Raw genomic sequence first — 13733 nt, forward strand, 5'->3', positions numbered from 1 at the left:
ATCTGGCCGTGTTGGAAGACCTGGTGCTACTGGCATCTGGTGGGCAGACGCCAGGGCTGCTGCTTAGCATCCTACCATGCACAGGAACGGCCCCACCACGGATTCAGGTGGTCCCAAATGTCTATAGGGCAAAGCCTACCTACTACTACTATCACTACTTTATTTTGTATTTTACATCTTTAACCAGTCTTGTGGCTGTGAAGATGTAAGTTGCTGAGCATTTGATGATAAAACTTGTTTCTTGCATTTGCTGACATACATAGGCAGATCCTTGAAGTCTTATCTAATATGTAGGTTCATAATATTTTTTTAAGATTTTATATGTTTATTCACAAGACACACATACAGAGAGGCAGAGACATAGGCAGAGGGAGAAACAGGCTCACCACAGGGAGCCTGATGTAGGACTCGATCCTGGGACCCTGGAATCACGACATGAACCAAAAGCAGATGCTCAAGCCCTGAGCCACCAAGGTGCCCCTAGGTTAATAATATTTTAAAAATTTTTTTGAAAGATTTTATTTATTTGAGAGAGACTGAGAGACTGAGCATGAGCAGGGTGAGGGGCAGAGGGAGAGGAAGAAGCAGACTCCCTGCTGAGCAGGATTTCTGAGGATGCGCAGGGTTCAGTCCCAGGACTGCAGGATCACGCGCCAAGCCAAAGGTAGATGCTTAACCAACTGAGCCACCCATCTACCCCTTTGTGTTTTTGTTTTTTAATGTTTTTGTTACTCATTTAACTTGAAGCATCAAGAGGTGCTATTCTATGAAGACGTAAGAGTTCCACAGCACTTGATGGGTGAGGCATCGCCTGCTTTTACATCTTCTAGAGAAAGCCACAGGGTTTATTTTTTCAAAACTCCAAAGGCCACGTTCTATGAGTAAATGACCTCACTCATGACTCTGTGATACCGGAAAGGGAACTGTCAAGACCCAAATAAATCCTCCATATGTGGGTGAGAATCAGTGTCTTAGAAGCTTCCTAGCCAGCCTGTGGGTCTTTCTAAAATTCACTGGAGGGCCTCGTGTACGTTGTGGAGAAGCCGTTTCCGATTTTTCAGTGTTAAAGGCAATTAAGTCTGTAAGTTGATTTAGGGATTAATCGAAAGTGTTCGCTTAAACCAAAGTCTTGAGAAAAGCAGTACTCTTACGTAGAAGCAATAACTGGCAGTGTCTCCAAGGTAGTCTGCTGACATCTGGGTGCATGAGCTCACATGGTAGTTATAGAGAGCAGGGGACTAGGAAAGGGCATCATGCGTACATCGTCTGGCTCTATGACGCAGGCTGTCTGAGCAGCGGTTTGCTGTTACTAGGTTGAGCACTTTTAGGAAGGCTTCCTTCTGGGATTTCCTCCTGGACAGACAGAGATGGATAAGTAGGGTGGAGAGTTTACAGAGTTTGAGAGGGGACTCTGTGGCCACTTGGGAGGCGCGCAGATGGTTTTGGAGGTAACCCCAGGGACCGGACGCCTTTCCTGTCACGTCAGCATCGGCTATTGATGTGCACACGGGTCTTGGATGAAGGCCCCAGCCAGCCATTAATTAACCCAGAAGGGCGGCCAAGTGCAGAAAGGACCCTTTCTGAAGGCCTCCCCCTGGGATGTTTTTTATTCTGTGAAGAGCGGCATTATTTTTCTAACACAAGAGCCCCTCCTTTGCTCTCCGAGCCCTGTAGCCTCATTTCCTACTTAGAAGCACTGAGTCGTTCTCATGCAGATTATTTCTGGAGACGTTGCCAGGTTTTAATTACATTTTAATGAATGTGAAAACAGTTCATGTTCATAGGAGAGAATTTGGAAAATACGAAAAGCACACAGATAAATCTAGCGAAATTCCACCCCCAGAAGTGGATGTGAGACTTTTTTGGAAGGTTATCTACCATTTGTGTGTGTGTGTGTGTGTGTGTGTGTGTGTGTGGGCACGCGTGTCCATGCAAAACAAAATTTATCATGCACATTCCATCTTGAAACCTACTTTTTTCCAACGTAACACTGTATCATGGACATTTTGCCTGATGCTGAAATACTCTCTTAAGGACTTTATCCTATTGTACTGGTTTATTCCCATATTTTAAATTGTAGTACTGTTGCTAGGACTCTGGTAATAAAATAATAGACTCTAATAATAAAATAATAGTTGTTTCGTTATATTTATAATTACGGGCCATCTGACTTCAAGTCAATAAATAACTAAGATTAGTGAAAAATCTTATCTTTGGGTGGTATCTTTTCTTACTGTAAAATAATAGACATATACTCATTGGTCAATATGACGATAAGTCCATGAAAGAAAGAAAGCAACCAGCATGTAACTACCGTAGATTTTTTTTGTTATGATCTTCCCCCCCCCAATATTTTCCATGTGGATGTTTTCCTGTAGTTGGGGTCCAAGTGTAAATGCCATAATTTATTGAATCGTATTGTGATTGAGCAACAAAATGTTGGATCAGCTACATGTTATCTTAATCACAGTTACGTAGGAGAAAGAGATAATGCGAAGTGACAACAAAGCCAGCCTGTTTCCCCTCCAAAATAAGCTGGTCCCCAAGCAGGTTTTAGGAAAGGATTATATGTAACTGCTATTACATGCATGAAACATTTCCTCCTAACTTGACCGCTGGGTTGTGTAATCAGAATCAACCCTGGGCTGTGTAAAGAGAGAAACATGTCATGAGGGAGGTCGGAGTGTCCACGGAGAAAGGCAGAGAAAGCGCCTGTGGTAGGATGAGGTCACTTGGAGTGGACTTCCCAGCCGCTCTGCCTCAGGCTGCGTGGAGACCAGGCCCAGAGAGCTGAGCCTTTTCCAGAAGGTTACTTTAAGTGATGGATTCTTCGGCATCGACGCCAGCAGGCTAAGAGGGACAAGAAATGAGACAAACTTTCTTCCCTCCCTGGAGGAAAAGAAATACTTTAAAAGATTTTAGGAGGATGTTTCGTAATGGGGTGGATTGTCATGGGAGCAGTGTTCCCCTCTGATGATACCAGATGAGCGCTGTTTCCCCTTAAGCTGTGCTCACGATTTGGGGACAGGGCCCCCTCCGCTCCGCCTTGAACTTGAGCGCCAGCTCCCAGGTGGGCCTGCCTTGGTCATTACGCTTAAGATGCTTAAGTAGCGACTCCGGCCCTGGGATCCTGCTGCTGGGGGCGCCCCTCTGCCTTCCCAGAGATTGCTGGCACGTAAAACCTGCGAGGACCTGCTGAGTGAAAGGAAGGCCTTACACACCGTCTGTCCTGCGACTGAATGTTGAACTAACTGGCTCAGAATCTCGACCAGTGGGAGTTTCCGCCACCTTGAGATGAACTGGCAAGAAGTACCATAAATACGTCCGCGTGGGGTTTCTGCACCGCTTCAGCCCCAAGTTCCCGAGGCTGCAGGGAGGAAGGTGTCTCAGTGGCGGGGCCGCTGTGGACAGACGGACAGTCAGACACACGGACGTGCCCTCAGCCGGGCTCTGAGCATCCCCAGGTCATCCTCAGGTGGCTCTGGGAGGGAGGGGACGTCATGGCTTTCTCTGGGCACCCCCCTGCGCTGAAGACCTCTCATCAGCCTAACTGAAGGTGACTCGGATCAGAACTGGGTCAGGCAAGAAAATGCACACAGATGCGCTGAGGAGGTGTCTGGTGTCTTGGGGGTTTTCTTGCTTCCCTTTTGTTGGAGGCCAAGGCGGCCGTCCCAGGGCCGGCAGAGCTCTCCTTTATCCTCGACCTGGAGAGGTCGGAAAGCCCCTGCTGGAGTGTCCGAACTGGAGCTGGAAACGGATGCCGTTCTGGAAACCAGCGAGGTGTTGAGCAGTGCACGGCGCCGGCACCCCTACACGGGAGGAGAGGACTAAATACCCCCCCACGGCCTCTGCGGACACTGCTGGCTCTGACGGGTTTTACATGGGCTTGACTGTTTGGAGCCCGCTGATCCACTGTTCCCAGGGGACCGGCTCTGAGCCGATCCCTCCAGAAGGCCCGTTTAAGTCCCTCTTTGGGGATGTGCGCAGTAGGCTGGCGAGGCGGCATAGCTAGCTTGCCCTGGATCTCTGCTGTGCCTGCAGCCCTGCTCTGAGAATTTCTATAAAAGCATTCAAGCCTCACAGCCTCTCCGAGCATAGGGGCTATTGCTCTCCTGAGTTTGGAGATGAGAAACTGAGGCACGTAACCTGCCTGCCGATCTGGAGCTAGAAAGGGGTGGTAACGTGATTAGAAATCAGGCTGTCTGGCTCTTAACCACCAGGCGCCCTGAATCCCACAGTTTCCCCCTGACTGTATGCAGCCAGCACAGGCATGTGCCCGCAACGATCGTTCTTCCAGAATGAAGAGAGGACACGAGCCAGCCTCTACCCCACGTGATAGGCGTTCATGGTGTTTCACGTCGGACCGTAGCACAAACAGCGATCTTCCTGCCCTGGGTGCAGGGGAGCATTTGGTGCATCATAAAAGGTTGACTTCGTTCTGATGCACCCCCCCCCCCCACCAGCGGCTCCTGCACTGCTTTCCTCTCTTCCTCTTCCCCTCTTTCTCCCCAAATGCTGTCATGGTCAGCAGGAACGTACCCTCCCCATCTTCCAGAGCTTCTCTCCTTGAACTCGGCCGCCCTCTCATACTTTGTGGGGCTTTTGGGGGCTTGGCTAGGGGAGCCTCTCATTATCCGCGTAGATGCCTTAACAGCTTAAAGGAAGAGGTGTGTGTGCCGCTTTGTGTATGAATGTGATCGGTCCCTGCTGCTGCCAGACACTGTGCCTCGACTGCAGCAGATCCTCACTGTTTTCTCTCTCATCTCCACCTACCTCATTGCCCTTCAGCACTTCACAGAAAATGCTGGGCAAAGCGCATGGATATGTCTTCATTTGCAGGAGGATTTCAGTAAATACGGGGCTAGGATCCGGGTGTGCTTATCTGATGTGAAAGACCTCCTGCTTTCCAAAGTGAAGGCTTCTCACTCTCTTCACACGGCTTTCTCTCCTCAGAGGAGTTTGTTGGAAATGACACACGGTGCTGATAATTTAATAAAGTACGCAGGAAGAGCTCGAGCCATGGTGGGATTGGCGATCTTACGGCGCCTCTAAACCCAGATAGGCCAGCCTCCTCGTGGTAAATGTGCCTTCTCTGTGTTCTCATTTCAAATAGCTGCGGCTCCAATGGGGGGCAAGCAGGGTGAGTTAGGGGATTCATTGTGGTGGGGTTATTTTGGCTGAGGTCTCGAGTGGTGAGATAGGGACTGGCAAACCTGGGCCAGGGTGAGGGTCAGGCCCAGAACCTCATTGGAGGGGGGTGGTTGCTGAGTGGCTCTGCAAAGCATCCATGGGTATGCATATTTCTGGGCAAGGGACACAATGGGGACACAATGGGGTCACAAGGACCCAGGAGACATGTCCTATGGCCTCGGTATGCTCTTTTTTCCCCCGAAATCATCCCAGTGGTAGTTTTATATTGTCCCATTTTTTTGACACAAAGCATATAAATTAAAAAGCAGACTTCAGAGCTTCCTGGAAGAGCCCAATTCATAGAGACAAGAAGTTAGACAGAAGAGTGGGTGCCAGAGCCCAAGGAGTCGGGGGAATAATGAGTTAGTGTGTAATGGGGTTGGAGATTCAGTTTGGAAAAATGAGAACATTCTGGAAATGAATGCTGAGGATAGTTGCACAACAGTGTGAATGCACTTAATGACAAATGCGCACTGGAGGGGTTACGATTGTAAATTATACGTTCTGGTTACCACATTGCAGACAGAAGAGCTGAACCATTCGTGTCCGTCTGACTTTCCTTTGTCTGCTGTAGACAACCCTGCCTGTCCTGTCCCCGTGGAACTCGTGCAAACGTAGACCAGCTCATGTTAAGGGATTCACAGCCTCGCCTTGCCTTTTCTTTTCCATCAGAGACAGCTGTTTCATCTTTAAGCAAAGGCAGGCGTGCGGGGCTTGAGAAGTAGTATCCCTACAATCGAAACTCCTACCGTCAAAGCGATTCCTCACGACCGGTGATCGTAGAGGACGACGAGGGCCTCTTCCCTCGTCTTTGCTTGTGCGCGGCCTCAGAACATGGCACGCATGCGGGCAGGTGGCGGGAGAGGCGAATGTCCTCGCTGACATCCTGAAACCTTGTGCTGGGAATGCCCCCACCTCTGGTTGCGCTGCCTGCACCAGCAGGGCTGTGAGTGCCACGAATGCCAGTGCGTTTACTTACATGTTGTTACACAGCAGAACCCTGGGGGAATCCGTCATTTTATTCTAACATCCTCCTGGGAAACTGAGGTCTCCTCTCGGAGGAAACAGGAACTTTACTTCCCACCCTCATGAGTGGATGTGGGTGAGGTTAGTCTAAACAGTAACTTTTGCCGAGTGAAGATGAGTCATTTTACTCATCGGTGTCCAAAGAGTAAAGTGGACCCCGCAGAACCACCACCACTACCTTCGAGCACGTTGCTTAGCGGTATTGCAGCTAAACACCCCCATTAATTGTTGGTTTCTCTTGATTTCAGTGTAATCCAACCCAGTGACCTGAAGGGCGCCTGGGTGGCTCAGTGGGTCAAGCGTCTGCCTTTGGCTCGGGTCATGATCTCAGGGTCCTGGGATCGAGTCCCGCATTGGCCTCCCTGCTCAGTGCGGGGGACCTGCTTCTCCCTCTCTCTCTGCCCCTCCCCGTGCTCTCTCTCTCTTCCTAAAATAAATAAATAAGGGCAGCCCGGGTGGTTCAGCGGTTTAGCGATGCCTTTGGTCTGGGGCGTGATCCCGGGGGATCTGCCTCTCTGTCTCTCTCTCCCTCTCTGAATAAATAAATAAGATCTTTAATGAATGAATGAATGAATGATCAATCAATCAGTCAATCAATCATAAACCAACCAACCCAAGGAGTTGAAGTGAACTGAACATTGCTGGTAGGTTTACAGTCTGTTCAAAGAACATTCTCGTGTCTGTATTGAATAGTCTAAAAATATATACGTACATTGTACTTCACTAGTTAAATCCTTTCTCTTCTTCTGGAGTTAGGTTTTATTTTATTTTTTTAAAGATGTATTTATTTTAGAGAGGGAGAGCATTTGCATGCATGTGCATGTGAGGAGGAGGCAGGGGCGGAGGGATTGAAACTCCGGCAGACTCCGTGCTGAGCGCGAACCAGACATGGGGCTCCATCTCATGACCCTGAGGTCATGGCCTGAGCCGAAATCAAGAGTCAGACGCTCAACCGATGAAGCCACCCAGACCCCTGGAATTAGGTTTTAAAAGAAATACTTAAAAGCTAGTGAAGAAGTTGTTCAGTTGCAGAGGTGGTTTGATCCAGTTACTATGATTTCAAAAATTAAATGATGTAGTTGAGGTAGAGGACCCAGGGGGGACACGTGACATGTCTTGTCATTTCACCTGGCATGACATTTCACCTGGTTCTCTTGCAGGCCGAGACTGGTTTCTGTTTTCTTTTCTCTGCTGCTTACAAATCAAAAAAGCCTTTAGAAAATTAACACTGTATTGGGAAAAGCTTATCCCAGCTTACAAATTTAGAAATTCCATCCATGATCAGAAACCAGAGAGCCAGAGCTTATTCGGAGCTTTTCCTGGTTGGAAAAAAAGATTGTGCATAAAGAAAAAGAAGAGTAACAGACTAACAAAATTTGTCCCCCGTCCTTGGTGTCTCGAGGGTGTTATATCCTTGTGCTTCATGGTCCTTTGGGCACACGTGTGCAGATGCCTGTATTTATTACAGACACTTGTGGGTGGGCAGTGAGAACGAGGCTCTTGGGGTGCAGGTGTGCCCGGGGCATCTTCCCCTTAGAAAACAAAAAAGATGTGGATGCTGAAAGAAGAATATTTTCTTTTTGAATGAAAATCCCGATAATTCTGTAGAAAAATTTTAAATAAGCCATTTAAAAAAGCCCATCTCCTGGGCCACCTGGGTGGCTCAGCGGTTGAGCCTTGGGCTCAGGTCATGACCCTGGGGTCCTGGGATCGAGTCCCGCGTCAGGCTCCCTGCATGGAGCCTGCTTCTCTCTCGTGAATAAATAAATAAAATCTAAAAAAACAAAAACAAAAACAAACAAAAAAGAAAAAAGAAAAAGCCCAGCTCCTGTGGTGCATTTTAAATGTTGGCTTCTGGGCAGCCCATGTGGCTCAGCGGTTTAGTGCTGCTTTTGGCCCAGGGCGTGATCCTGGAGACCCAGGATCGAGTCCCACGTCAGGCTCCCTGCATGGAGCCTGCTTCTCCCTCCGCCTGTGTCTCTCTCTCATGAATAAATAAATAAAATCTTTTAAAAAATAAAATAAATGTTGGCTTCTAGTAGCCTGGCCATGTCGTTAAGCGGCATCTATGAGCTAGCTGCACGTTGCCCTACGTCTTTGTAAATGCAGTTGGTGTCAAACACAAAGTGCAGGTTTTTCTTCTGCAGAGAAAACGAGCAGCAGTTTTGGAATTTGGGACATGTGCCAATGTCTGGGGATGGTTTTGATCATCACAACTCTAGGGGGTGGGGGAGGTTGTCCTGGCATCTAGTGGGCAGAGGCCAGGGAGGCTGCTCAGCACCGTACAGTGCGCAGGACGGCCCCATAACAGAGAATCATGGGGACCCAGATGTCAGAAGTCCTGCCACGAAGAGCCTGTTAGTTAGATTTTCACTTACTTCTAAGTGCCTGACGTGACCCACAAAAAGAGAACGGAGCTGGGGGAGGTGTGTGGGTCATTTCAGGCCGCTGCAACAACATACCACAGCCGGGGCAGCTTAACAGACGTTTCTTTCTCGAAGCTCTGGAGACTGGGAGCCTGAGATCAAGGCACTGGCGGGTTTGGTATCTGGTGAGGATCCACTTCCTGTTTCCTACATGGGCGTCCGCTCATTGTGTCCTCACTGGGCAGAAGGACAGAGAGCTCTGGGGGCGACTTTTATAAGAGGGCGCTAATCCCATTCGTGAGGGCTCCACGCTCCCGACCTAATCACCTGCCAGCGGCCCAGCCATTCACCAGGGGGAAATCGTCATTGTAGCCGACTCCTCCTTACTGCCCCTCGACGTCGCCAAAAGTCGGTTCAGCGTTGGTGTTCTGTGGCGTATGTTTTTGTTATTCTTTCTGTCCCCTAAATAACAGGTTTTTTTTTTCATTGGGTTATGCTCTGATTTCATGGCTTTTTATTTAGACTCTAATATTTTCCTAATGCTGTCTTACGAGTGAATTCCTCAGAATGCAAACAAATCTCAGGACAGATCTGTATTTTGACTGTCAGTTTTTTTTTTTTCTTTTTGTCTTTTTTGTCAGGTTTTTTCTTTCGGTATGCACAGAAGTACAGAATATCACCAAAGTAACTCATGAAGAGAAGCATTTTTTTTAAGGCTTATTTATTTATTCATGAGAGACTCAGGCAGAGGGAGAAGCAGGCTCCCTGCAGGGAGCCCAGTGCGGGACTTGATCTCAGGACCCCAGGATCACGCCCTCTGTTGGAGGCAGATCCTCAACCACTGAGCCGCCCAGCTGTCCTTTTTATTTTTTTTATTTAATTTTTTTTTTTTATTTATTTATTTTTTTTTTAATTTTTATTTACTTAGGATAGTCACAGAGAGAGAGAGAGAGGCAGAGACACAGGCAGAGGGAGAAGCAGGCTCCATGCACCGGGAGCCCGATGTGGGATTCGATCCCGGGTCTCCAGGATCGCGCCCTGGGCCAAAGGCAGGCGCCAAACCGCTGCGCCACCCAGGGATCCCTTATTTAATTTTTTTTAAGGTTTATTTATTTATGATAGAGAGAGAGAGGCAGAGACACAGGAGGAGGGAGAAACAGGTTCCATGCCGGGAGCCTGATGTGGGACTCAATCCCGTGACTCCAGGACCGCGCCCTGGGCCAAAGGCAGGCACTAAAGCACTGAGCCACCCATGGATACCCCCAGGTGTCCTTTTTAAAAAGAATTTACAAATTTGTTTGAGAGAGAGAGAGAACGAGTGTGAGATCATGAGCGGGGAGTAGGGGCAGAAGGAGAGGGAGAAGCAGACTCCCCGCTGAGCAGGCACCCTGACGCAGGGCTTGATCCCAGGACCCTGAGATCACGACCTGAGCCAAAGGCAGACGCTTTTAACTGACTGAGCCATCCAGGAGCCCTGAAGAAAATTCTGGTAACTAAAGTGAGAACTGGAACGACCCAAGACACAGCGTGTTGGTTATCCATTGTGGCCTAATAATCATCACAAATTTCCAGAGCAGCTGGAAACCACACATTTCTTGTCTGGCAGTTTGTCTGGACACTGAGCGTAGGCTTGCCTTTGCAGAGTTCCCTGCCCAAGGCTTCCTTGCAAGGCTGTAGATAAGGTGGTTGCTGGGCGGCATGTGCATTTGGAGCTTGAGCGGAGGGGAGATTGTCTTCCAAGCTCATGTTGTTGGCAGAATTTCGATTCCTTGTGGTTGTAGGGCTGAGGTGCAAAGCTTCCTGCAGGCTGTCTCCATTTCCGTGGGCGGTTCACATGATGACAGCCTTCATGTTCGAGGCCAGCAGGAGAGTGTCTCCCTCCAGTCCACTGTGCTAGAGCAGAATAATTATGACATCTGGTCACTCTTACCATAGGACATAACCTAAGGAGTAGAGTGACATCCTCATCCTTTGACACATTCCATGGGGTAGAAGTGAGTCACGGGTCCTGGGATCCACAGTTGGGGATGGGATCTTCCCAGGGTGGGGCTCACTGGGTGTGTCTCTTATAATAGCATTTAGTGTGAATCCTCCCAAGTGGAAGGCCTACATTGCCCTTTTATCTTTTTTTCTAAGTAAACAAAAGTTGATTCTCCTTTAATGGGAAAAGTTTAGCCACCAGTAAAAATGCCTGGACACGAATGGTGTGGACCTCTGAAGACAGTTCCTCAACAGCCTAAAATGTTTGGTGTTGGTGACCTCTCTGAAAGGGGTCATGGCCTTTCTTGGCTTTGGCTCTTTTGGGAGCGAGTGTTGTTGACGTGTGCATTCTAGTTTGTTGGTGTCTAAGAGTTCTGCTGCTTGATTGGCCGCTCTCTTCTCTTTGGACTAGCTTGCTCATACGCCTAACAGGATCATTGAGAAGAAAATCAGATTCTTCTTATTTGGTCTATGTCCATGCTTCACCTTCCTGAGACCCGGCTTCTTCATAGAAATGATGTCAAGGTGACATACACACTTCACTCCTCAGGCATCTTTTTTTTCCCTTCTCAGTGCTGCATACGGCCTATAGGTAGAGTGACCGAGTGACCATCGGGTTTATCATTTCAGCCTTATGAGTGAAAGGTACCATGGTTGATCATTTATCTAGAACAGCAGGTGCAATCTGGTTTATGTGGTCACCTGCCCTAGGGGTGTTGACATGACTTCTGGTCTCCTCACAAGTCTTCTGTCTCTGGAAAAGCAAGCACTTACTGTCTTATCCAACCGAACCCGTCAAAGTGTACTTCACGACGCCGTTCATGCTTGTTACCGAGTATGTTGTGACTACCACGCACGTGTGATTTTTATTGAATAAAAAATTGGGTTTTGTTTTCATTTTCTGTTGTCCCAGAATTTGTCATAAGTATGGTTTATCCCTGACCCTATCCCAGCCTTAGAAAATACAGCAACGAAAAAAAAAATAATAAAAGAAAATAAAAAAAGAAAAAAGAAAATACAGCAACGAGCTTTCCCCACCTTTTGAAGCCTTTCTCCAGGATGTATTTTTTATTTTTATTTATTTTTTAAAAGATTTTATTTATTTATTCATGATAGACATAGAGAGAGAGGCAGAGACACAGGCAGAGGGAGAAGCAGGCTCCATGCCGGGAGCCCGATGCGGGACTCGATCCCAGGACTCCAGGATCGTGCCTTGGGCCAAAGGCAGGCACTAAATCACTGAGCCACCCAGGGATCCCCCAGGATGTATTTTTTAAAATATATACATTATTATGAAATTATACCATCATGGGTATTATTTTTCCAGTCGTCTCAAAAAGAATACAGGGACAAACCTACGGGCAGTGTTTCAAAACTCTCTTCCTACTTTTTCCTGTTGTCTCACAGAGGGTGGCTCCCGCATCATACAGACCTCATCGCCGCGAGGTGAGGCTAAGATGAGCATAACCAGTGACGAGGTGAACTTCCTGGTGTATCGCTATCTCCAGGAATCAGGTAAGAGGCTTGGGTTTCTGTCAGTCGGAAAGTCGTCTGCAGTATGCCACATGCGGAACCATCCACCAAGGATCGAAAGCCCAGGCAGGAGAAGAAGAAGGGCAGATGATGTTCTTACTGAGAAAGCTGAAGGGGAGGGGAAGGTGCTGGGGTTGCCCAATTCCGGGGTGGGTTGGGGCGCGTGTTCTTTCTTCCCTTGACATTTCTGCCCAGATGAGATCAGATTGGAGTCAAGGTCAAGAGCAGTTGGGATAGATGTGGAAATGGGCATCGAAGGGCTGGCGTGTGTTCATGGTGTGTACGTGTGAACCGCTCAGATTTAAGACCACTGATGTGCTGAGCTCCTAAACACCCCCCCCCCAAAACGGGCCCTTGGCAATTTCCCAAAACATAGGGATGGTTCTGGTCTCTTCCAACACTTTTGATGATGACCAAAAAGTTACTTTATGATAAGCAGTGAATAGGCCAGAAATGTGCTGCCTGTCGGCAGAATGGACCTTGTGGGTGGCAGCTGGGATCCGCAGGGGGTGGGAAGGGGACTGACGAGCGCCCGGGGTCTGGCCTGGCTTTGTCACAGGACAAAGGCAGCCCTCTGAGGAGGCCTTAGACGCCTCTGCGCCTGGATTCCCACGTTGGCAGTGTCGCCGCCGCCCCACCCAGGGCAGCCTCAGCACAGCTCGGAGGCTTGCTTGTGGGTACTTTTTTAACTTCTCAACACTCTGAATTCCTTTTTAATTAACACTGTTAGATTTTTTAATTAATTTCCAAAGGAGTATTGTCTTTCAGCTTTGAAAGCTTTAAAATAGTTCATTTAAGACGTACAAATGACATCGATGAAAAACATCCTTGTAGCCATGTACGCGCTCTTCCAGGGCCCGAGGGACGCCTGTCTCGGCCTCTCTGGCGCCGTCCGCCCCGTCGTGGGGGTGGCAGTGGCCCCTCCTGGGCTCGGGCTTTGTGTGCGTGTGCTTCCTGCGCCCACGAAGTCCTCCGAGCAGCGGGCCGGGCAGGCAGCATGAGCACAGGTGTGCGGCCCGGCATGTCCGCTGCCAGCCCGAGGCCTGGGCCGCCGCGCTGCTCGTTGGCTGTGCCAGCTGCCCAGCCTCCGCCGTCACACGCCTCCTCCCCGGGCTTCTCCCTCTGTCCACACTTGTCCCTGTTTGTCCTTTGCTCGGTCTCCTTTCCGGGACGCTTTCCTTCCGGAACAAGCCCTCCTGGATGCAGAACCAGCCCTCCTGGATGCGGGCCTCAGCAGACCCCACCCAGCCCCCTGTTGACTCCGATCCCCGTGGCAGCTGCAGTGACCCCGTCTCCAAATAATGTCACTCTGGGGTGTACCGGCACTTAGGCTTCAACTTAGGTATTTGGGGCAGGACACGGTCCGACCCATACAGTATGCACAAGACTACTGCTCTCCCTCTCTCTTTTTGTTTTTAAGATTTTATTGATTTATTCGTGAGAGAGGCAGAGACACAGGCAGAGGGAGAAGCCGGCTCACTGCGGGGAGCCCGATGCGGGACTCGATCCCAGGCTCTGACCTTTGAACAAGCTATTTGCCCCACTGGAGCCTCTTCTCCTCTGCCAAAAAAAAAGAACAAAGTTAGCTTGGGCAAGAGTAATGGAGTACACGGGACTCGTGGCACGTTACAAGCACAC

The 13733-nt window shown here is 49.0% G+C and overlaps 1 protein-coding gene across 2 annotated transcripts in view; it reads left to right on the forward strand.

Moving 5' to 3' along the window:
- The window catches only part of TBL1X (transducin beta like 1 X-linked), a 216639-nt gene that overhangs the window by 152898 nt on the left and 50008 nt on the right, over positions 1–13733 (forward strand). For both annotated transcript variants that reach the window (XM_055337501.1, XM_055337500.1), the window contains exon 4: positions 11970–12077. In XM_055337501.1, the coding sequence (XP_055193476.1) occupies positions 12020–12077 (58 nt within the window). In that variant the 5' untranslated portion in view covers positions 11970–12019. The remainder of the gene's footprint in view (positions 1–11969; positions 12078–13733) is intronic.

Source organism: Nyctereutes procyonoides, unplaced genomic scaffold (assembly GCF_905146905.1).
Source record: "Nyctereutes procyonoides isolate TBG_1078 unplaced genomic scaffold, NYPRO_anot_genome, whole genome shotgun sequence".
In the NCBI taxonomy this organism is placed as follows: domain Eukaryota; kingdom Metazoa; phylum Chordata; class Mammalia; order Carnivora; family Canidae; genus Nyctereutes; species Nyctereutes procyonoides.